Raw genomic sequence first — 24,299 nt, 5'->3', positions numbered from 1 at the left:
TGATCCAGCAGGAAAAGAGCTACAGGTACTTTATAACCAAATGTATGCTCTAATACGACAATTTTGCACTTATGAAGACGACAGCAAAGAATATGGTCTTGGAGCTATTCTCCTAAACAAGCTACCGCGCCACGTGAGGAGCCGGATCTACGACAAAACCAACAACCAAGCCAATCTCACCCCAACAGCACTCATCCGCATTCTCACGGACATTGTCAGGAAAGAATCCACGTTGCGCGAAATGGAGTTCCAGGAACCCGACTCTACGAACAGGTACACGTATCACGTCATTCGTAATCAAACGCAGATAATCCGTTCAAAGAAGGTCACACCATCCTTCCGTCAGAAAAGATGCAACTTTTGCTCGAAGATGAATCACAACTCTTTCAACTGCCAGACATATAAGACCGCATCAGAAAGAATCCAGGTCGCAAAAAACAACCGCCTCTGCTTCAACTGCTTGTCGGGAAATCACCTAACGAAGGATTGCACTTCGAAGAAAACGTGTTCTCATTGCTCAAAACGACATCATACCTCACTCTGCTTGAGAAATTCTCCCAGACCACTCGCATCAACGACAATGGAGACGCCGCCTGTTCAGGCAGCTAATGGTAGCGAACATCCTAACCAAATTCAGAAGAACCGATTTCATCGACCATCACAGCGACAACCTCACGAACGGCAGGGTCACATACACTTCTCCGAACAACCTTCACTCCCACCTAACCTTGCGGAACCAGCCACTACCCTTCACACCACTCAGCTACCACAGGGAGCAGTCAAACCTCCACTAATGTGTGCCGACGTCGCACTTTTCAACCCAGACGATGAAAGTAAGGAAACTCACGTCACAGCTCTACTGGACACAGGAGCTTCCCAATCCTACATCTCAAACGACCTGATCGAACAACTCCAACTACGACCTTCGAACCCACAACGAATCACAATGTTCGGAACGGAAGAACTAATATCAATGGAAGCCACTAATCACGAAATCGGCATCCGCTGCACGGACAACACCACACATCTTCTCCACGTCCAAGCACTACCTGTGCTAACCAGGGAAATCAAGTACGCATCGATCCTCAGAGAAAATGAAGACAATCAGCACCTCGTCAGAAAAATCGCCACGCCGAAGCTTCTCATAGGTATGGATTACCTTTGGGACCTCGTTTTTCACGATCAGTTCAGCATATCTTACCTACCAAACGGATATCGAATCTTCGAAACTCGAATCGGCAAAATCGTAGCGAACAACACCTTCCGACTCAACGCCTCGAATGACGTCGTCTTCACCTTCTCCACTTCAATGACCAATCCTGCTCGCCACTCCGACTTGGTAGAACTCGTTGAACGTTTCTGGTCAAACGAATCTTTAGGAATAGTCGACAATCCCAATCAATCCGATGATGACAAGTGCTTGGAAGACTTCAACACCTCAATCAAGTACAACGAGCAGGAACGACGATATTCGGTAAAACTTCCATTCAAAGGTAATCCATCAGAACTACCAACTAACCGCGATCTCGCCTTCTCTCGATTCCTGTCGAATTTGAAAGCCCTTCAAAAGAATCCAGAATACATGAAGAAATATCACGAAATCTTTGCAGACCAGCTAAAGAGAGGTATAATAGAAGAAATCGATGAATGCCGATCAGCCAACATTAGTCATTACCTCGCTCACCATGGTGTCATCAGCGAGTCGAAAAAACACACGAAGGTACGCTGTGTTTTCGATGGTTCAGCAAAAAAGAAAGGAGGAATGAGCATCAACGAGGTACTCGATAAAGGACCAACCCTACTACCAGACCTACTCGGAGTTCTTCTTCGAACAAGAACAATGCCAATACTGGTCTCCAGCGATATTGAAAAGGCCTTCTTGATGGTAGAACTTCAGGAACAGAGTCGAAACTACACCCGATTTTTCTGGCTGCGAGATCCTACAAAACCAGCAGATTGTTCGAATATAGTCGTCTACAGATTTCGTCGCGTTCTCTTCGGCCTCATATGTTCCCCGTTCCTACTTGCTGCAACCATCCACTACCATCTTGCAAGTACAGGAACACCGCTCGCGAGAAAAATACTGCGGAACATCTACGTCGACAACGTATTTTACGGAATATCATCTGTGGACGAAGGAAAACGATACTACGAAGATTCGAAACAACTTTTCCAGAACGCAGGAATGAATATCAGAGACTATGTCAGCAACAATCAGGAACTGAACAGATTCATGGAGGAACAAGAAAAATCCAAAGTCGACGAACAATGCAAAATCTTAGGCGTGACATGGAAAACTACTACGGACGAATTCAAAATACACCTACCAAGATGTACAACAGGAACAACATGGACAAAAAGGAGAGTGCTACAAAAAGTAGCAAGCACCTACGATCCCTTCGGTTGGATCTCACCAGTCGTACTCGTGGGAAAAATTTTCATCCAAAAATTGTGGACGGAAAATATCACCTGGGATGAATCACTACCACAACACCTGCTTGAGGAATGGACGCAAATCAGCGAGTCGTGGACCTTGTCTTCGGTGACCTTTCCACGTTTGCTAATACAAAACAACGCACCCGACGCAAAATACGACATCCACGTCTTCACCGATGCGTCACAGTCCGCATACTCCGCCTCTTCCTACTTGCTGGAAAAGATCAATGGTCATCCGAAACGAGCAATGCTATTGGTTTCAAAATCACGTCTGGCTCCGAAGAAACCTCTGATGACCATACCAAAACTGGAACTCTCGGGTCTACTCATCGGCGCCAATCTACTCCACTATCTGAAACTCCACTTGGACATCCCGATAGACCGATCTTTCCTGTGGTCGGACAGCAGAGTCGCTCTCTCATGGACACAGTCAGACAAGGACCTTCCCATATTCATACGTAGCCGCGTTCGAACAATTCGAGAAAAGGCTAAAGATGCAATATTCCGTCACATACCAGGTTCACTAAACCCTGCAGACGTCGCAAGCCGGGGATGCACAATCAACGAACTGATTTCCAACAATCTCTGGTGGAATGGACCAAGTTTCCTCCTCGAAGAAGAAGACACGTGGCCAAGCGAAAAGATTGACTCAGATGCCGAAGAACACCTTGCATCCACCGTATGCTGTACTACACATCAAGAGCCAGAAAATGAACCGATGACACCAGTCGTGGAATCTGAAAGGTTCAGCAAATGGACCTATATGCTGAGGACACTCGTGACGATCCTCACCTTCATCACCAGACTTTCGACGAAGGCTGCCCAACACTTCGGAACTACGAAGAATGCTTTAAGATCCACAGCAGAAATAATTCTATTCCGAATGGCTCAAATCGAGGACCCACCCTGCAGTGATCTGCAACGTCAACTTACACTCTTCAAATGCGGACGGACAAACTTGTTCAGAGTTCGAACAAGAATCTATGAGTCTGCACTACCTCCGGAGACGAAAGAACCGATTTTACTTCCACGTAAAAGCAACATCACCGAACTATTCATCCTACACGTCCACAAACTGAATCACCATTCTGGAACAGAATAAACGTTAATCGGGCTCCGAAAATCAGTATGGATCCCCAAAGGAAGGTCAACAGTGAAACGCGTCATCAACAAGCGCTGCTTCCTTTGCAGACGAAACAATGCGAAACCCTTCAAGCTACCGGACTTCCCTGCACATCCTGATTATCGTGTCAACAAACCCAATTATCCCTTCGAAAACTGCGGACTTGATGTCATGGGACCAATGAAGTACAAATCCAAACATGGGGAAACCAAAAAATGCTGGATCCTACTAATAACCTGCTTGAACTGCCGTGCCATCGTAGTCGACGTTATACGAAGTCTCTCATCAAATACATTCCTCCATTGTCTACGACGCTTCATTGCCACGAACGGGTGCCCGAAAAGAATAATCTGCGACAACGCTCCCCCATTCAAGGCTTTCGCACAAACACAATCGGATGAACCCATGAACGAGGAAAGAGCAGAAGACTTACTGGACCACTGCGCAACCAACAAGATCCAGTTCAAGTTCATACCTGCGTTCAGTCCGTGGTAAGGAGGATTTTATGAACGGATGATAGGCATTTTCAAGACCGCCTTCACGCAAGCCACAAGAAATCGGACACTTCTCATGGACGATCTACACACCTTGGCAAAGGAATCAGAAGCCATTTGCAACTCAAGACCTCTCACATACGTGAACGACCAAGAAGACTTCTTGCCTTTACGCCCAGTTGATTTCATACGTCCCACAGCTCGTCTATCTTTTCCCCGTCTGCTCAACGAAGACGATGAATGGAGACCACACTACACCACAAGAGACGATCTGATTAAAGACTGGAGATTCGGACTCCAAATTCTCGAGACCTTCTGGAACAGATGGCAAGTCGAGTACCTGACGTCCCTACGCGAACGACACCAAATTTCTCACCCGTATCCACGGATTCATCACAACGATAAACCAGCAAATGGAGAGTATGTCCTCATCCACGACGACACCAATAAGAGAGGCATGTGGAAAATGGGACAAATATGCGGATCATCCGACGGATATCAGCGTTCAGTTCAAATTCGACTACCGTCACGACTGATAATAACAAGGCCTATCAACCTTGTCAGCCGCTTCGAAATCACTTCAAATACAACCACTCAAGAACAGACTGCAACTCAGAACGAATCAACGGAAAGAAGAACTCGGCCTCCGATCCATCCTATGGTCACTCGGTCCAAAGCTAGGCGACAACAACTAAACCTACCCTTGTTCATTTCGATCATGACAGCTCTTCTACAATGCGTTATTTCGGCCAGTTCTCGCTGTCCCGAAGAACTAACGCTGGACAAGAAAATCATCCATGCAACACCGTGCGTGACAAATGGAGTAGCGGTAGCAGTATATTCGAAGGAGGACACAAGGAAGATCTGCTGGTTTCCAGTGACATGCCCTCACGGCGAAATTCCTGCTTCCCTCCAACCATCGAAAGATCTACAACTATGTGGACCAAAATGTGAATGCCCCAAATGGTCACAATTCTGCTCACACTCAGCAGAAGATTGCAGGTTCGAATCCTGCCGTGGTCGCCATTTAGTCGTTGATCCTTGCTTGAAGCTTTATTCGTGGGCTGTTGCGAACCACATATGAACAATCATGCGGAGCTTATATACGCATCCAAGAATTTAATTTTGTCTGTCTTCTGGAGATATGACTAATATGAATATGGCTCATCGTATAGATTGCAGACAAAACAATGAACAAATGAGAAAATGATTAATCCATGCATGCTATAGCGAAAGGTATTGGAAGAATGTGATCAATTTTATCGGTTAGATAAAACCGCACATGTTCGTTTCTTTTTAATTTAGGACAGCGTTCGGGTAAAGTGTAATTGGGAAAGGGGATGGGTACTCAACCGCGCTCCTATTTCTTTTTATATCTTCCTTTTTTCTCTTAGTAGCTTTAGCTTACATGTCGCAGATCCTTCGATTCGGGACTAATGCTTAGGTGTTAGGGTCCCGATTGTTTTAGTTATTCTTAGTTATTCACTTTCAGAAATAAGGGCACACTTGAGTGCCCTCCTCCCGAACTACACATTACCTAGTTTTCTTCACATATTTGCTCTGAGATAGTGAGTTGAACTAACCATTCAGATTCTTGTGGATGTCCATTCCAGTGGGTACTGCAGTTTTTATGTTGTCTAGTTTTACAGCCGAAGATCAGTAGTGAAGCGAACTCTACCGTACTCGTTTTGTGAAAAGACGTCTCAGCCCTCTTGTAAAAACATCAAGAATCTTATTTTGGGTCGTAATCTGATAATAGTTGGTGGATATTCACGTTTCCTCTGGTCAAAACCATGTCTATTGGAGTAATGTAGTATTCATTCCCTTTTTTATTATATATATATATATATATATATATATATATATATATATATATGTTTGGAAACCTTTAATGTGGATTTCAAACAGCTGTTTAGTTCTTCCCGTGTCTTTGATTTTTTTTATTTGTTCTCGTTTAGGATTATATCAACGCCGTTGATGCATATTCACAGCTTGCCCACCTGTTCCCAAACTTTCCAGAATATAAGCTCTATCATGCGCAAGCGCTGTACAACGCATTCATGCTCCCGGAAGCTTTGCAAGTTGTTTCTACGGTCAGTATGTTCAAATTTTTTAAATTTCTCCCTTCACAATGGGATTACTCGAGGGAATAATATTTAATGATTGTGGGATTTCAAAGTAAACGAACACTGCTTACATCCGTCTTTCTGACTTTTCCTATGTGACTGCGTCGCATAAATGCATACTTTAGATCGACGAGCAGCACTTGCTTGGCGATGTCATCAAACTTGAATCAGCCATAAAATATCGTGAAGAAGACGTGAATAATGCAAGAATTCTCGTTGAACAGTATCCACCAGATGATCCTGATACCGAGATGAATCTGGCTTGTTTGGACTACAAGGTCAGCATTCCCGTCCGTCATTAATTGCGGAACGCTTCGTTACGTATCTTGCGCTTAGCTGAATAAGTGGTGATACCATCTTTAAAAAAAGTTGAGTATTTATGTAAAATTGTGATTTATTTAATGTAATCATCAGATACAGTAAAGTCAAAACGACATTAAGTACGGTGCAGTTGTGTAAACGGTGGTTAGGATCGAAGGAGATCCCACCTCGATTCCTACCGCTACCTTCACCGCGTCGCTTCGACCCGCCCACCAGCTCCACCGTGCTTCATGTCATTTGACCCTACTTTACATTTACGTTGAAATTGTTCAGGTTTGCAATGATTGCCATAGAAGAAAGTACTCTTTGTGAGACATTCTTAAGCTTACCTCCTGTTTTCGCTCTGCAACACTGCTTTTAATAGCTCCCGCGATTTCGAACTCATTATATGCACACTAAGTACCAATGATAGTTTTTCTCCCCTTTTATCTCTTTTGGATTTTGAGGAAATGTTTCAGGAAGGGGACTACGACAAAGCTTTGGAGCGTTTCAACAATGCTAGCTCAATTATGGGTTATCAAGTAAGTGAACTTACTATAATGCAGTAATACATTTCTTAGAGTACATGTGAGGTATTTCAAAAATTTTATGCTAATGCTCATCTAGTTGTTATTGAATTTTTTCGATTTAGCCAGAGCTCGCCTACGCAATTGCCTTATGTCACTACAGAAAGAAGGAATATCCTCAAGCTTTAAAATTTATAACAGACATCGTAGATCGTGGCATAAAAGATCACCCCGGTTAGTCCTTTTGCCTGTATGACCTTAGTATCTGTGTGCTGATTCTACATTTTAATTCCTAAGTGCGCCCGCGTATACAAGTCTGATAGTTACCAGCTCGTGGAAGGCCTGCTTTCATTAAACCCAATTAAGCATTTAATTATACTCATTAGGAGCATACGAGCTATATGACTCGTACTTTTCTATATCAAAAGCTTCCCATATGTCTCGGCACCTTTTCCTAATGCTCTGTGAGGTATAATTTCTGAGAGAGACATGAAATCCTTGGTAACAAATATCCGTCTCGTTATGTTGAACTGCCAGTTCGCTGTCACGTGAACTCCAACAGGCCGTCCTTTCCAGACTACTGCGATATCTGCATGCACCGTTTGCCGGATTGTAGGTCCAATCACCATACACTGACAATTACACCATCTTTTGCTCTTTTGCGGCGATGCTATGAAAGGAAGGTAGGAGAAGTGGGACGGCGCAAACTGTTAGGAACAATAACAACGACCTATTGGAGGAGTTCGGATCATGGTCGTCAGGATCCGTCTTTGTGCGGTTGCGGGATCGCAAAGGACTTAAACTCTGCACCGTACATCTCATGCACCTACGGAAATCGCTGAGGACTAAAACAAGGACTCGTTTTGTGATTAACTCAACGCGTTGATATCCAAGATACCAAGCCAGCAGACGATAATTGTCGGAATTGACGCGAATGCAAAGATGGGACCTGAAAAACGCTACGATGTGCTTGGAAAATGGTTCTATCCCATGGTGCAGACATCGGACAATGGGAATCGACTGATAGACCGAGCAGGCAAACCTAATCAATGCATCCCCTTTTAAGAGGAATCATCGACGTCATCCTCTTACGTCTCGAGGGAGAACCCCTTTAATGGCAGAAGAGTACCGGAAGTGAAAGATGCAAACTCTTGAACTTCAGCTCGATTATGTTCTGACAAAGAGCATCCCACCGTTAGACATCCGAAAATCAAGAGCTGTATGGGACGTCGCGTTCGATTCCGACCAGCGCTTTTTCCTTCTCAGCTTGATGATACAGTTTCAGAAAAAGAGCTGATTAGTTCAATATCAGTCTAAGCTCGACTTGGTGGTTCTGAAAGACAACGAATGAAGAAGAAAGTTTCGCCAGCGACTGTCGACCAATATTGGATTACGTACCAAGAAGAGTTCGACTTTTTAACTCTTTCACGGCTTGCATTGAGGACGCTGCAAAGAAAACACTTCCACTTTTAGCATCGAGGAAGAAGTTCGCATTTGCACCTATGGAGACAAGATCCACGTACACCACTAGTTACTTCAATTAGGAAAAGCGTCTGACAAGAACCTTGCATCGTCAGCTGAAATGTGCAAAGGCAGTATTGCGGCAAGATGAAGATGTGTCCGTTTGTCCTGAACAAGGAGTCGCTGTCGGAGAGGCAGCGCTGCCCTTCTGGTGGGAACATTCTAACGCTTTGCGGAACCGGGAAGCGAGTTTGTCCCTGAACACGTGCATGCCCAAACAACGAACAACATTCACCGCGATCAGCGAAGAACCACCCCCTTCTCTTCTTTGTCGCGTTACGAGCTGATTTTTTGATAATCTTGTTCAAATTGTACCGAGGATGCTCCCAGACCCGGACTGGGAAAAGCCTCCTGGTCGTAAAAGAAAGTTCAGAAGGTGATAAAGAAAGATCTGAGGACAGTTGGCGTTGACAGGCAGTTCAGTAGAGATGTAAAATCTAGCCGATTATGAAATAGCGTTGGAGTGACGAATTCATTGCGAGCACTAGCTGAAGGTCTAAGAGGATGGGCTCGGATATGTCTTAGGACAAAACACCCCGGCAGACATGCGTATAGCCGTGTTAGGTCGATTAAATCAAGTAAGTCAAAACTCCTAAGTTTCAAACAATTTGCAGAGCTCGGCGTTGGAATGGTCACCGAAGGCATGGATCTCAGATCTGTTGGGAACACAATGAAACTACATGAAACATCACTTGTGGAAGCACTAAACTTGAAATTTGCTGTTGAGTACAAATTGAAGAATTGTGAGCTCTATTCCACTTCCAACCTTTATCTATTTTGCAACTCCTGTTTTTGGAACAAAAGTTATTTTAGTCACAGCTGCGCAAGAAGCTCTGACAGATATGCCTCCTCGTAGCGAAGAGGAGTTGGATGCGGTTACTTTGCACAACCAGGCATTGATAGGTAAGAAAAAGCCAACTGCCAGATCCTGATCAGCCTTCAAGCCAACCTTATTTGTTGGAAAATTCCTTTCTGGGATGAACATGGTTCATGTCGTGTTATGAGATTGAGTTGAGAGAGTTATCAACACATTTCTCTTTTGTACCATGGTTCGGTGCTGTGGTTCAGTGAAGTTCGGTGAAACTTCTTTGGGTAGCTAATAAAATGCGCTTTTTCACGTCTCCAGCAGTTAGCAATTGTCATCGGTTTTAGTTATCGACACCGATCCAAATGATGGATTTGCGAAGCTACAGTATCTCTTGAGTCAAAATCCTTTTCCACCCGAGACCTTCGCCAACCTACTTTTGTTGTATTGCAAATACGAGGTGAGGTAACATTTTAAACAAACTAATAAAATTTGTAGAATCGCAGAAAAACAGCTGAGTCGCTCTTTTTCGTGAGGAAAGTCCAACTAGCTTGATTTACCTCTGCATCATGCACTATTTTTTATTCGAGAACGGAGTGACAACAGACTGATGTTATACGTCATGCCCAATAAGAGTTTGTGTCAGCAATAGCGACAAATGTGCCACAGCACTCGAAGCTCTATATCTATAATGCATCTCAAACATTTCTTCTGTAGGAGAAATTACCATGCACTTCCTGTAGTTTGCTGTCTATCGGTGTTGGAAGTGGTCCATAATACCTCTGCAACAGCGTACATAGCAGGCTTTTCATCGCTGTGTTGCCAACATTCATGGTTAAGCGAAATAATTGGAATATATGAGAGGATTGAATTTTATACGCATGATCATTCCAATATTCCTCAATTTCATTCGCTATTTTTGATCTACTAATTGGAAAATTAATGTTTTGGACCGAGCAACGCCTCAGTTTTTCGACGAATATCTTCTATACTCATAATTTGTGAGATTCTTTCTTTTTCAGTACTACGACTTGGCTGCTGATGTTTTAGCCGAAAACGCCCATCTAACCTTCAAATATCTTACTCAGGTAGCTTTTTCATCGGTTTTTTTTTCTCGGATACTCTAGCAACCATGTCACTTGCAGTATCAGTTTGATTACTTGGATGCGCTAATTAACCAGCAAACATCGCCTGAGGAAGCGTATGCAAAATTTGATGCTATGGCTCAAGACCAAATGAATGAATTGAGAAACCTCACAAAGAAAGTTCAAGTAGGTTTCTTCTAGCGCTTTTGTTTGTGTTTTTTTTCTCGTGAATTCAACTATTTAAGGAAATTCGTCAAAGCAATGACGAGACTACTGCCCGAAAGGCTGTGGAGGCGTTTGATGAGACTCTTGAGCTGTGAGATTTGTTGAGAATTTAGTAAATTTCTGATTTTTTCCAGACTTATTTCCTAATTCTCTAGATACTTACCATTGCTAATGGCTCAAGCTAAAATCTATTGGGACAAAGGTGACTACGCGAGGGTGGAAAAAATCTTCAGGTAAACAGAGGAAAATATGAACCGCTCTTTCTTTCTTTATCACCATTGCTTTGACTGGATGATATGTCAAGAACAGTGGAATTCCAGAAAATCTGTGGAATTCTGCAGTGAACACGATACGTGGAAGTTAAACGTAGCGCATACACTATTCATGCAGGTGTGGTCTGGTTAACATTTACTCAAACTGCTTAATCGTTTTTCTTCAAGTGTAGAATTCCAAGTTTTCCTATTTCTACTTGTCTTCTACAGGAACAGAAGTTCAAGGAAGCGGCTGGTTTCTATGAACCCATTGTGAGCAAAAACTTCGTAACGGTTAGTTGATGGTTATGCTAGGTGTTCACCATTTCTAATCCTACACCAAGAATTTCACTCCTTTGGTGTCGATAAATTGGTACCAGATTTGTCTGGGAGGATAAAAACACTGACTTGACACATCGGGTAGCCTCACCAAGTCATTGTATGAGCCAGTTACACGATCGTAAACCTCAAACGATTCTGAATTGAAGTGGACGCGGTGGCGCATCCCAAGTGGATTGATTAATGCCGGACACTTCATTCTTTTATCCTTTATGCACATTTTTTTTTCAAAAATCCTCCTATCTATTGTAACTAGAAAAATTGCGGTGTTTCGGGACGCAAGGAATGAAGTCTGTGATGAACAACCACATTAGGATTGTTACGGTCTTGTAAAGTTCTTGCACTGGGAGGTAGCGCCTATACGTCTACAGGTTGTTGGCGCTGGCATCGCCCTTCTGGCAAGAATACAAAAATTACTGCGCATATTCCCAAATTCGTAGTAGGACACGAAGATGGTAAAATAAACACCGTATCGGAGGAGATCAACTTGTCGTTTGAAATAGAAAATGAAACAGACACTCAGGAAAATGAAGGAAAAATAAAGCTATTGTTCACCGAAACGTAGGTTACAAATCTTTGGGATTTCCAGTTGTTGGATGTATCGGCAATCATATTGGCAAATTTATGCGTCTGTTATATCATGACTAACCAGAATGAAGAGGTTTGCTACTGCATTTTTCTTGTTGTTTGAATATGCGTATTGATTTTTCATTGTAGGCGGAAGAGTTGATGCGAAAAGTGGAAAGAGAAGAAGACGAAGCAAGGGAGTTGGATGAAAATCGCAAGATTTTTCATGTTTGCATTATAAACTTGGTCATTGGGACATTATACTGTAGCAAGGTAAAATTTTCATCTTCATTAATGATCGTGATTTTGTATTATGGAGGGCTGTCGGCTGCGACTTGTAGGGTAACTTTGAGTTTGGAATCTCACGTGTTATCAAAGCAATGGAACCGCAGGACCGTAAACTTGGTACGGATACATGGTACTATGCGAAGCGATGCCTGCTAGCTACCATAGGTAACTGAGTATTCCTAAAACAGTCCATTCCGACACCCTTTCTCGATTCATTTGCTTTTCTACACATGAGGACTTATTCGCTTTTGTTTCTCGTAGAGGTGGTGATCGAAGGGGTTATTCTCTCAAATAGTGCCACCGTAACATTTCTTTTTTAAAACGCTTGTGTGATTGTCCATTACGTTATTTAAACCTTTCATTCAGAAACCATGTCAAAGCATCTTGTTGTTATTCGAGACTCTGTTGTTTATGAGTGTTTGAAGTTCCTGGATAGGTGTGAGGGTTGGTTTGCTTTTGTTTTTGCTTAATTTGCTTGCTTGTTACTATTTTTGTTCTACTTTTAAAAGAGCTGTTTTTTTTACAACTTTTTACTGCTTTATTTGTTTATGTATAGTTCTAGTTTGCAGTGCATGGTCGAGGCATCCCAACAATTGTGGATGGGCCATTAATGGAAGGCCAAGTGGACTCGATCAAAAATACCGTAACATACGAGGCGAGACTGCTAAAGTCGTTGTTGCTCCAAGTGATCAATTACTGATCACAACTCGGTTTAATTGTCATTATCGACAAGTGAATAAAATAACTGTTGTAGAGATTAGGTACGTGGTGACCAACATATTTAATTCCTTTCAGGGTGTTTAATGGGAAAGCACATAATTTTCCATTAGTACAATATTAGTGCTTGAGGGTTGCTGACGCTTTGTTCGCATCCTTTCTCCAGAAAAGTCCTCTGTGTCCTTCTTTTTCGATCTCTATCTTACTCCGCAAATTGTACACTGGTCCCTTTCTCATCAAATATGCCAGACAGTGTTCAATTTTCTCATACGCTGGCTGAAACTTCTATCAACAAGAAGCCAGAGTAAGAGAAAATTCACCTCAGTATGAAAATGGAGACAAGGATGGTTAAGTAGTAACATGAGTTATTTAAACAAAAATATCATCTTAGTCCATACTCTGATACTGCTCTTTGCATTGGAAAGGCCACACCGGGAAACGAGTGAGGGAACGTTTTTGTAAATTCCGTATAAATAACATCTGCTAACAAATATACGTGATGTCCTTTTGCTCTTTCGCAGGGGCTCGGGGGGAACGCTGAGATTAATTCCTGACCTGTAGGATGTACAGAATCAGGCTGGGTCTCTCTAGGTACCGCTACTTTTAGTAAAGCTGACTCGTAACTGATTCGTCCCAAGTGACGAAACACCAAAAAAATTTCTTCGCTCCTGCAGAGTTACTATATGTGGACGCAGCCGCTGAGTGTGCGATCACGTCTAAACCTTCGAAATCTTGTGAATTTGGGAAATTGGGTAGTGGAATGTGTGCTGTGATTCATTGTTGGAAACTTGTTGTTAGAATAGCGCAGTTCCCAGCAAAATTAATGGTTGCCGTTAAGCAACTGAAGCAAATCAGACATAGCTGCACTTTTTTATGGCTAGAATTTGCTAACCGCTCTCTAAGCTACTTTTCCGTTTCGGAAATAATCTAACTAGTTCTAGCATTGTTAGCCAGACTCTGCGTTTTCCATGTCCTGAGATGGGAGCCAGTGCAGTTCTTTGAAGATGTCATCATCTTAAGCTTAGGATTTAGATATTTCTGCAACTTATACTTGATCCGTCGTAAACTTATATGTGTGGTTAATTTATACGTTGTCGACAGCCTCCTTGCGATTCGCTTTTCGCCCTCTCATGATTATGGCCACATGGTTAAACTGTACAATACAGTTGTCTTCATACTTGGGCAATCAAACCTTTATTAGTCAGAAGATGCATGAAGTACACCTAACAACTGAACGTTAATACTCAAGTACTGTATCAAATAAGGCAGATATTATGTGTAAGCATAATCAGTCGGTATAGAAGGATTTCTGCTGTTTACAGCTAACTATCAATATGTACAGGGGTGTAAAGTCCAGATTAGGAAAACAGTAAGGTCAAAACAACCTGACACGTGATGCACTTACATAAGCAGTTACGCTCTCGCTAACTCCAGTCGTCGGCGAAGTTGAGTGCGGGTCGCATCGCGCCACTTCGTGAGCAACCGCCTGTGCAAATGCATCATAGGTAGTTTTGGGGGCACTGTTTATGTAAATTAGCTCATTGATGACTGCATGATCCTCCGTTTTGAAAAGTACGACAACTACGAATTTTTCTTCATATTATCGTAAAATAGGTCCATGTGATATGGTAGGACACGTGGGCAGAAAAGTACGTCTAACCTTGTAATACCGAACAATACACGGAACAGAAGCATCCAGTTCCCGCAGGAACTCGAGTATGACAGAGTGCTTTGCGTCTTAATGTCGTTGAACGTTGGAATGAATGGAATGCTTCGGAATGGAATTTATCAGAAGTTTGTGCATGTTTTATCTTGATTCCCCAATTTTTGCGGTTCCTTTTTTGTTCCAAAAATAATCTCACAGACTATTCACCTTCGCTTACGAACTGGTTCCAGGCAGATCATATTTATTCTCGCCTTTTTATTCGATAAAGAAATGTTTCTGATGCAGATACCGCCAGGGATGTAAGCTAATCCTTATTAGTTCCTTGCCAAAATCTTCAAGAGTTATTCGTCTTTTTGGTGGGAATTTGCATCTCTTCTACTGAATCTTTTAGCTCCTGCAAAAGCCTTTTCATATTAGGTTTCATTCTTAAAGTAAAGTATCAATTTGAGTTCTACGGCACATTTATAACTTAGAGAGAGCGTATCACGATTTCTACGTGGTGCGCAACCCACAGCGATAGCTTACAGTTTGTATAGTGGAATGGTACTCAACATGGTACCGCTCATCTTCTCCTAACCGACGATTTCAGTTGCAACGCGCCACCCTCGCGCACGCCGCATCCGGGCGGTCCATGCCCGACGTATCGAACATCAATTATATCTTACCAGTCTGTTGAAGTGAAACCAATGAAGAATAGGCTGTTGAGGGGATCGGGAAGTGCAAATTGGAGCGTGTTCCAAGGTACCTTGTTGGAACTAAAGTGGTTCCTACGTCGGTTTTTACTGCGGTTAGGGAAATATGAGTGGAGCCTTGCTGGGTTCTATAATCCACTACCCAAAACTTTACGCTTGCGCCCTGTGTAGCCCACTACGTCGTATTCGTTATACGTTGCTTTTAACTACCTATAGTAGGGCCAAAATGACCTGAAGCACAGTGCAGTTGCGTAAGCGGCGGCGCTCAAAGCGGTGCGGCGGAGCGTGGCGGTTAGGGTCTAGGGAGTGTGGAGGGGGATCCTTGCTAACACCATTCTTTGCTGCAGTTCGCGATGGTCCCACCTCGATACCAAGTCCCAGTCGCGTAGCTTCGAGCGTAGCCGCTTACGCAACTGCACCATGCTTCATGTCGTCTAGACCCTACTATGTCCTGTGTAGAGGCATTATACTAACATGTTCTGGTAAGAGTAGTTCAACTGATATGCTATAATAACGATAGATGATCTTCAAGCAGCTGAAGTGTAAATTTTGTCTACGAATGTGAAGTGAGAATGTTTTTACGTATTTGAAATGTGTGACATCATAACAACAACAACTGAGGAGGATGCCGTTATCTGGAATGACTCCACTGAGGATAAAACTCATGACTAGAAATTATATGTATGTGTTTCTTAATGGTGTATCTAATTATACGACGTTGTGATATGCTGAATAGACGGGAGTTGTAACAACAAGTGCAGAGTTGAACTGGTATGCTTCCCATCACGCTATACATATGACTGTGTCCTTGGTATATCCACTAGTGTTATTTCAACTCTTCACTTTTCGTTGCGGATAAATTCATATGGCCAGCATAACGTTAACTTTCGTCAGTATCACCGGTCATTTTCTGCTCTAAACAGAATTTTTGAACTCTTTTCTCACTTGCAGTTTTTTTTTTGCAGAGATAAAAGGGACATGTGCTTAAGATATTTTAAGAATAGAGTCATGTAGACATAGTCGAACAACATCGATTATCGGCATTACTAGAATACAATTTAAAGATTCCAATAAGTGAAAGGATATGACGTAGGAAGTTGCTTGTTTTTGTTTGACCCAGGTTATAAACATTAGAAGTGCCCCATTCCTCCTTTGCTGTAAATAGTCTCACATCGACGGATGCACGATGTAAACGTAACCACTTTCGACCAAAATGTAACCGAGCTTACTTCAGACGTTCACATTTTTCCCGGTTTCACCAATCTCTGACCACCTTAAGCTCCGCATACCACAAAATTGACGATGTTGGGGTCTCTCCACGAACAAATAGGATTATAGATGCAGATAACGAGTGTGAGCGCGATCACGCTTGCTGCCTAATTATCCGCAAAAAAAAACGGTTTGGGATACGTCCTCGTAGATCTGGTTTTCCAACGAGACACCTGACAACGTCTCACGTATTTGAACGTAAGCGTATATGCGTCTACAAGCTGGTAGAAGATACAGCGCCAGTGGTCGTTCACTTGCGACGATGTGATGACTTCAGATGTGACGCGTTGTTAGGTGCTTCGTAGGGAAATTCGATCCCCGAAGCGTTTTCTTATACCGTTTTTCAGAGTAGCTAGGGAGCATTGAGCGTAGTCGCGCTCACAATCATCATCTACATTCCAAACCTTATTTTTTCATGCAGAGTTCCCAACATAATCAGTTTCTTGTTTTTCTGCCTTTAAACTGCAATTTGCACCTAATCAGCCGAGTTTATTCCCTTATGAACATAAATGTAAGAAGAGCGGTGAGAAATGTGTGCGGAAAGCAAATTCTGCGTGTAGTGCGTATTGAAGAAACATTAATAATTGTGAAATGGAACGTCGGCGAAAAAGATCATGTAATATCGTTTTTTCCTTACGTTTCTGCGGAAACTGACGTCTATGAGAACACAATGACATAACATCGAAATAAAAGGCTTTTGTCATTCCATATGGATCTTCATCTAAACATTTTTTTATTTCAGTTTCGTCCATTCCAGTCGCATTTAATAGAAGAGCTTTCGAGAATAAGTCTCACTATTCGTATCTTTTTCTGGGATTTTATCTCAAACATATCTGAATTCTGTCTCGAACTGAAACGAGAAGTACCGGTACCTGACATTTTTACTTATATAATCTGAGATGCTTTTGTTTTTTGTTTAAATATTTGTGTTGCATCTTAAATAGTATTGATCCCATCTTTTTAACACTATTCGAAATTCAATCATCGAAAAAGGTTCAAAACGAAGGCGGAATTAGGGGTTAGCCACTTAGTATAGGCTATCTGCTCTTACTACATTCAGTTCCTTTGCTGGTTGACCATGGACAACCAGTGATAATTGTTTCTTTGCTGAAACGGGTGTGACTATACATTAAGATGGGCGAGTTTTCAGTTGGTTGAATCTACACAATTTCTAAAAGGAAAACATAGTTTCACCTTCAGGTTAAAGGCATAACCCCACGAATCTGAGGTGGTACGGATTTCAGGTGGAGTATTCCTATGCGGGATAGGAGATTGTGGAGAGGGGGGTGATTCCGTCCATTTCTTCCTAAATGCCATAAAAAACGGCCCTGAAGATACGCTTCAGGCGTTCTGGCGCACTATTTTCTACAAGGAGTTTGACTGGAGCGCGTCAGCCTTGTGCGGCGCCGCATCTTCTGGGCCGTTTTTTACGGCAATTAGGAAGAAATGGACGGAATCACCCCCGTCTCCATAATCTACTATCCCTTATACGAATACTCCACCTAAAATCCGTACCACCTCAGATTCTTGGAGTGATGCCTTTAACCTAGAAGGCTCTGATTGGAATGCGGATCCATCTAAGAAGAAGAATCAAACAAGAAGAAGCGATCTCGACGTGAACTATCTAACCTTATGTGACCTTCCAACTTCTTGTTCATTTCTCACTTACCATATGAATTGCCGAAGTGGGTGGAATAGTTTCTCGTGAGACCATGCTAACTACATTTGCCTTCTGTAGCGATGTTTTCTCTAATTTTGCAGGACATAATCGTTTCCTGTTTGTCCGGTGGTTGCCCTTACTTCAAAAGAAAGCCTGAACAACATAGCTGCCCGCTATAAACGTTTGAGTTCGTGAACAACAGGAACTAACGATCACCGCTGAGATGATGCGACCTCCTAGGAGCTCATGAGCTGGATGACTTGAGCATGAACTCATAGAAGGCATCGATACGTTCACCGCTACATCACCCCTGCTAGTATCACTACTATTTCCACGGTATTTTTGAACAAAAGAAAAGATGAGTGTCTCGTTTTGAAAGTGGACAAGTTTTTAGTTTTTTCTTCTGAATATTTAGATATCCTGTAATTAATCCCATATTCATCTGTTTTTCTACTTTATAATATTGGATTTTTCGGGAATTAAGAGGACTTTGACGTTCGAGAGATGTACTCTTGAAAAGCTATGTGGAAAAGTTTGAAATTTTCTAATAATCACTGAGGCCATTAGTTAAGAACGTGTTTTCATATTCTTCAGATTTTCCTACATAAATTTTCAGCATTTTTTCCTAATTACATACTTATAAGTGTGATTTCAGATGGATTTCTTTCTATGCAGAATACACAGAAAAAAACCGTTAACTACCGAAAGTAGCAGAAAATGACCTCACCTAGACCTAAGAGAGAAAAAAAAGCATAATTGCATTGATGGTCAATTTTCGGCAAATTTTTCTTTCTGCTTTATGGTTTTTATTTGTATTCCCACTCGTCGATATTATTCGTGACTTTTTCTCAAAGCTGAAACTTTTTCTTCTGAAAACTAAGGTTTTTTCATCTACACTTGTGGAAATGCCAGCTATGTACGTCAGAAAGGCTACCTTTGTGAAATACATGAGAATTCTGCAAATTTGGGCTGAAGCTTTTCTACTTTCTGCTTGTAGCCTTTTTAGTTTCATGTCTTTCTGGGTTTGCTAATAATACCGTATTAATCGTAGTGTTCAGGTTTTACTTTATAGTAGCGAGTGTGGCAGGTACAGTCGCGTCAAAACGTTGTGAAGCTAGGTGCAGTTGCGTAAGCAGCTGCGCTCGTAGCGGTGAGTGTAGCGGTTGGGATCGAGGGAGGAAACTTGCTAGCACCAATCAAGGCTGCAGGTCGCGATGCGTCCACCTCGATCTCAGTCGCTAACTCCATCGCGTCGCTACGAGCGCAGCCGCTTACGCAATCGTACCGAGTTTGAGGGCGTTTTGATTCAGCTGTGACAGTCGATTAACCATTTCATTAATCCAATGAGTACTGATTATGTAATCAGTGATTTCTCCGTCTCTTCAGCGATGGCAAACTGATACAAATTCCATTATAGTGATGACCTATTTATGCTGCATCAATAGACTTAGCAACATTAATGAACTGACTGGATCAATTTTATCTGTTGAGCGAAAGCAGAGAAAACAGAGTAATGACTACAGTAATTTCCCTATTTCAGAATGAATTTCTTTGCTATCATCACGTTTTTCCTGCACCTCCTTATAGTGAACTCCTATGAATTCAACTACTTCAGCGGAATAAATGGACCATTGCGAAGCGATTCAAGTGAGGGGAAAGCCAGGTGAGGGTCCTCCCTTATAGGGTGTCGCAAAATTTACGTAAGATTTGAATTAAATAGAAAACACAGTTTTTAATTGTATTTTTTTCTTACTGAAACATAAAATACATCCAAATTATAAAACATAAAACATCAAATCCACAACGTTTCACTGTTTGGTGCGGATTTTGGGACGAAGGCGTCATTGGGCCATACTTTTTCGAAAGTGAGGCTGGTCGAGGAGTTGCTACTGACGCTCGATATCGAGACATGATAACCGAGTTTTTAATGCCTGAAGTGGATGAGGTTGATGTGGAGGATATGTGGTTCCAACAAGCTGTCTGGCATGCCATGCAGCCAGTGAAACAGTCCAATTCTTGCATGAGAGACTTCCTGGTCGTGTACTCTCCCGTTTCAGTGAACGACGAAATAGTGCGTAATTGTCAGCAGAACCGTAGAGATCATTTGGGCTAATCAATACATAGCCCTATCCTGTGTACATTATGTTTCAGTAAGAAAAAATACAAATGAAAAAACTGCGTTTTTATTTAATACTTGCGTAAATTTTGGGACACCCTATGGGAACTAAGAGGAAAAGTTGGTTTATTGGTGGATTGGGAGATGTTACAAATTATCTGTTAAAGAATTAATGTCTGGAAATTTCTCATTGATATAAGTTTTCTGACTGCTTTCACTGTTTCGATTTTTTTTAAATAATAGTTTGATTATTTGATTTTATCGATGTTCTTCAGACAAACTGTAGATAACTGTCAGCTCCTGTTTGCTATGTAGCCGTTATTCAGAATTTTCCATCTACAATTTTGTGGAGATGGGTAGCACTTCAAAGTTATAAAAATTACATTTGAAACTATTTTAAATGGATTTTGTATCAATTAAAAACAAATAATACGTAGTTTTCAATTCGATTCATACAATTTAAAATTGAGACTAGCCAAAAAATAATCCAGTGGATGAGATTGAACGATTTTTGGTTGAGTGGTGAAAGGTGCACTCTCAATATGATTCAACCGATGATTGTACTCTTCTGAAGGGAAAATATAAATATTTCGAGTGAATCTATGTAAATTCATTATTTTTAGTGTTTCATTTGAATACTCCCAACTTCTTCCCTCTTTTCAATATCCTTCTTAATTTTGGAAAAAAGTTTCAGAGGAACGTATTTTTTTCTTCAGATTTCTCATGTCACCAAAATACAGAAGATCTGCTTTTGACGCTTACGGCGATTTGTCTGCGATGATGGAATCAATCGATAGATTCCAAAGACCAAGGTGAGTCTGATATCAGGGATATATTCAACTTAAACAAAAAACGTCTAGATATTGTGTCTTTTATGCGGCTCTTCATACTGTAACATATCAATTTTCAGGTTTGGAAGGAAGTAAGCACTCTTCTGCTTCATAATCTTCTTTCTGTCTTCCTTTTTTTTCCTCGGAATTCGTTTTTATGAAAATAAACATACGTTGATTTGTTTTTCAATGCTGGAGAAGGGAAATTTGTTTGTGTTCTGCTTGAAATTTTGCACATTTTGTCATGCACCGGAGCTCGAGATTCGTTCCAGTGATCGTAGTCAATTTACAACGGACATGAAGGCAGTGATTGCAGAAATTTCATTTCAAAGAATTTCTTTCTGTTCAAAAAAAACTTTCTTAGTGGTCAAAAAACGTAAAATTGATTATTCAGGTTTCAAAAAAAGTTCCAAAAAAGCGAAACTTGACGAGACAGAGCCCATTTGCTTCCACAGATAAGGGGGAAATCATGATTTTTGAAAAGTCTTGCGTATAACAATGGAATGTCACGTCGTGGGTGAAGTGCAAATACAAATAAGAAACATTTTCGGGTAAAATGTAGTTGGAGACACTTGAAGCTGCTCTAATCGAACTGTACTTTTCAGTGCAAAAATGTTCATAGAGTACAAGAACCGTCCTTAATTGCCAAATAGCTTTCTTTTTTGAGAAGGGGATAGGTCAGAAACCGACTAGTTTTGGAAACTTTACATGTAGGGTAAAACTATTAGGAGAAGAAAGGAGCTGGAACTAGATATGCATTGACTTTACCAAACTCTGAAAACAGGCTTGCTGGAACTAAATAGCTAAGCTATAACATGTAGCACTTTCAACGAAAATAACAAAAACCAAAAATGGTCCGAGAGCTGTCCGCATTCCCGTTTTACAGCTAGGAGATTTTTCTTTTACTCCAGAGACGTTTTTCTTTGCGCTCAAAGTGCAGTTCATACTAGTGCTTAAAATTATGAGTCACAGAAGTGAAAGTTTCTTTGGAGTTCGCTTTCTCAAAGCTTCCTCTAAATTGAGATATTTTATGATCTAGCCCCTCTCTCCGAAGATTTTCCTCTCCTGGTTTGGCGTTTTTCATGACTACATCTAGAATACTGATTTTTTTTTCTTCGAGAGCTTGCAAAGAATCAATCCATTCCGCATTCTGCGAAACCTTACGTCTCGCCTGAACTGCCTAACCACGCCGAGTGTCTTTAAGTCCTTTAAGTAGACTCGCAGCTTGACTTCGTTGGTGATGAGGGTTGACCACAGGCATTTCGTTAAGGAGTTAAATGCTGAAGTCGTCTTAGCGCATCTTTGCTGAATATCTTTCTCGTGGCTGTTCTTCAGCGTACAGCCCAGGCAACAGGACTCATCGACGAGTTCTATCGGTTGCCCGAGGTTGGTTCACAACACGACGACAAGGATGACAGCATGTTGAAGTTTCGTACTGCTTTCCGCCAATATAACAACATCGTCAGTGTACTCGAGATCGGTCAAGAGGCGTCCTGATGGTGCTAGAATGATATCGGCAGGACACTGATCTACTGTTCTCCGCATAATGTCGTTGATGGCGACATTGAACAGGAAGTTTCCTGCCACTGCTCCTTGTCTTACTCCAGTTACCACCTCAAACGGTGTTGTACGTTGTACATCCGACTGGTGTTCGAACTGCAGCAGTTGTTCGTTGATTCACCAGGCAAACGAACGAACTTTCCTGGTACTCCATCGGGGCCATTATCCATTATGTGGTACATAAATGTCGTTTTTTCTTCCTTTGTTCTTGTGTATATTGCATAGTTAAATGTTCAGCACATTAAGGTTCTGTAAACTGTGTAAATTTGAAACGACCTATCTATCTGCCCAAGGGATACCTCAGCACCTCGATATTCTCCAACGATCAAAACTGTAGGAAATTTTTGGACTGCAGGGCTCTAACAAACTGAGGAACACAGGAAAATGAACAATGAATATTATTTGAAGATGAAGTGGCCTCATCGTGAACTAAAGAGGTAATTGGTAATGGACAAGTATTTCCTGAAAAGCCAATCCTTTGCCGGGTTTGTCGTCTTCAAACATATCCGAGCCCATCCTGTTCGATCTCGCATAGAATCCAGCTATTCGTCGCTATTCCATAATCGGTGAAATTTTACGTCTCGACTGAACTGTCTTTCAACGCCATTCATCCTCAGATCTTCCTTTACTACCTCTAGAACTTTCTTTTACTACCAGAAATGCTTTCAAATCCGAGTCCGGCAGCATCCTTAAGACAACCTGGACAAGATGGTCAGACGACCTCCACATAACGTGACCAGAGAAGCGAAGATAGTTTTCTGCGACTACTTCAGAAGGTCGGGCAAGATATTGACATTCGTCCGGTACACCACATCCACTTCAAAGTAAAGTTCCTCGTTATGACACACCATAAGCCTAACAGTCATCTAGACAGCTTTCTCTCCACACAATCAAGCTTCTGCAATACCGTCGACGGCGCTGCCCAAGTCTCCATTCGTACACCATGGTAGGGCGAATTACGATAATTAGACTCGCGGATTGACTTCGTTGCGATGGGGATCGATCACAGACGCTCGGAAAATCACGCCGAACTGGCTTTAGCGCATCTTTGACCCCAGCGCTTCCGATGCAAGGTTAACAACATTAACGTTGTTAACTCGCGCTTATTGAAGCAAATGTTACTACATCGCAGCGTAATCGAGATCCACCAAGGAACGTGAAGACAGTGCTAAAACGACATCGGCAGGACACTGCTCAGTTGTTATTAACAATGTGTCATCGAGGGCAAAGTTGAACAGGTGAGGAGAGTCGAGAGCGGCTTCGAAGCTGTAGTGCCCTCGGATACCACTCCCACACTTCAATCACTTTCCTCGCAATAAACACCTCGTCGATCGTCGACCTAATTAAATATTTGATGTAAACATGTAGCTATGATTTAAGCTGCAACTACTCGTGCTCCCTAGCATTTGCAGGTGTCATTAGCAAGTGCCATTACCGATTTCTCTCTGGGGTCTTTTAGAAGTGCGTGCATTGTAAAGAACCTGCGTATCATGTGTCAGCCATATTTTTCTTCCAGGATACGCTATAATGTTGTTGAGGAAGCATTTTTGTTGTTGATGACCGGTTCTTCGGTGATATCACTTATGACTCAGCACAGGAAGAATGTTCTGACGTATAATTTGCGTTACTGACAATGCAGTGTGTAATTTTCTTCTTGTTTCCAATCATTCTGTGCTGTACTCCCCCTCATCGCGTGGATAAT

General features: G+C 41.9%; 3 protein-coding genes across 6 annotated transcripts; 2 read left to right on the top strand and 1 right to left on the bottom strand.

The window, feature by feature from the left end:
* Positions 1-40: 40 nt before the first annotated feature.
* RB195_005348 (uncharacterized protein) lies at positions 41-3,538 on the top strand (the record flags this gene model as incomplete). Its single annotated transcript, XM_064177785.1, has 1 exon — positions 41-3,538. One exon carries the CDS (start codon positions 41-43, stop codon positions 3,536-3,538), a length of 3,498 nt encoding a protein of 1,165 aa, XP_064034896.1.
* A 534-nt stretch (positions 3,539-4,072) lies between these two features.
* On the top strand, positions 4,073-21,133 carry RB195_005347 (uncharacterized protein; the record flags this gene model as incomplete). Of its 3 annotated transcripts, XM_064177782.1 has the most annotated exons (23): positions 4,073-5,055; positions 5,703-5,811; positions 6,012-6,146; positions 6,305-6,457; positions 6,959-7,021; positions 7,132-7,240; positions 9,142-9,270; positions 9,341-9,430; positions 9,680-9,792; positions 10,355-10,420; positions 10,478-10,603; positions 10,663-10,733; positions 10,798-10,875; positions 10,963-11,032; positions 11,125-11,187; positions 11,822-11,893; positions 11,950-12,072; positions 12,141-12,252; positions 12,454-12,523; positions 12,657-12,848; positions 19,632-19,754; positions 20,924-21,019; positions 21,118-21,133. In XM_064177782.1, 23 exons carry the CDS (start codon positions 4,073-4,075, stop codon positions 21,131-21,133), a joined length of 3,162 nt encoding a protein of 1,053 aa, XP_064034893.1. The 3 variants fall into 3 exon arrangements, with proteins under 3 accessions (XP_064034893.1, XP_064034895.1, XP_064034894.1); XM_064177784.1 differs by lacking the exons at positions 19,632-19,754; positions 20,924-21,019; positions 21,118-21,133 and having other exon boundaries at positions 12,454-12,531; positions 12,657-12,787; XM_064177783.1 differs by lacking the exons at positions 4,073-5,055; positions 5,703-5,811; positions 6,012-6,146; ... (15 more) ...; positions 12,454-12,523; positions 12,657-12,848 and adding an exon at positions 19,511-19,601 and having other exon boundaries at positions 19,679-19,754.
* A 1,296-nt stretch (positions 21,134-22,429) lies between these two features.
* On the bottom strand, positions 22,430-22,767 carry RB195_005346 (uncharacterized protein; the record flags this gene model as incomplete). Of its 2 annotated transcripts, none has more annotated exons than XM_064177781.1 (2): positions 22,430-22,651; positions 22,732-22,767. In XM_064177781.1, the coding sequence occupies 2 exons, from the start codon at positions 22,765-22,767 to the stop codon at positions 22,430-22,432; spliced, it is 258 nt and encodes an 85-aa protein (XP_064034891.1). The 2 variants fall into 2 exon arrangements, with proteins under 2 accessions (XP_064034891.1, XP_064034892.1); XM_064177780.1 differs by having other exon boundaries at positions 22,719-22,760.
* Positions 22,768-24,299: the final 1,532 nt, after the last annotated feature.

The sequence above is a fragment of the Necator americanus genome, chromosome I, assembly GCF_031761385.1.
Source record: "Necator americanus strain Aroian chromosome I, whole genome shotgun sequence".
In the NCBI taxonomy this organism is placed as follows: domain Eukaryota; kingdom Metazoa; phylum Nematoda; class Chromadorea; order Rhabditida; family Ancylostomatidae; genus Necator; species Necator americanus.
This window is presented reverse-complemented; position numbering and strand designations above follow the sequence as displayed.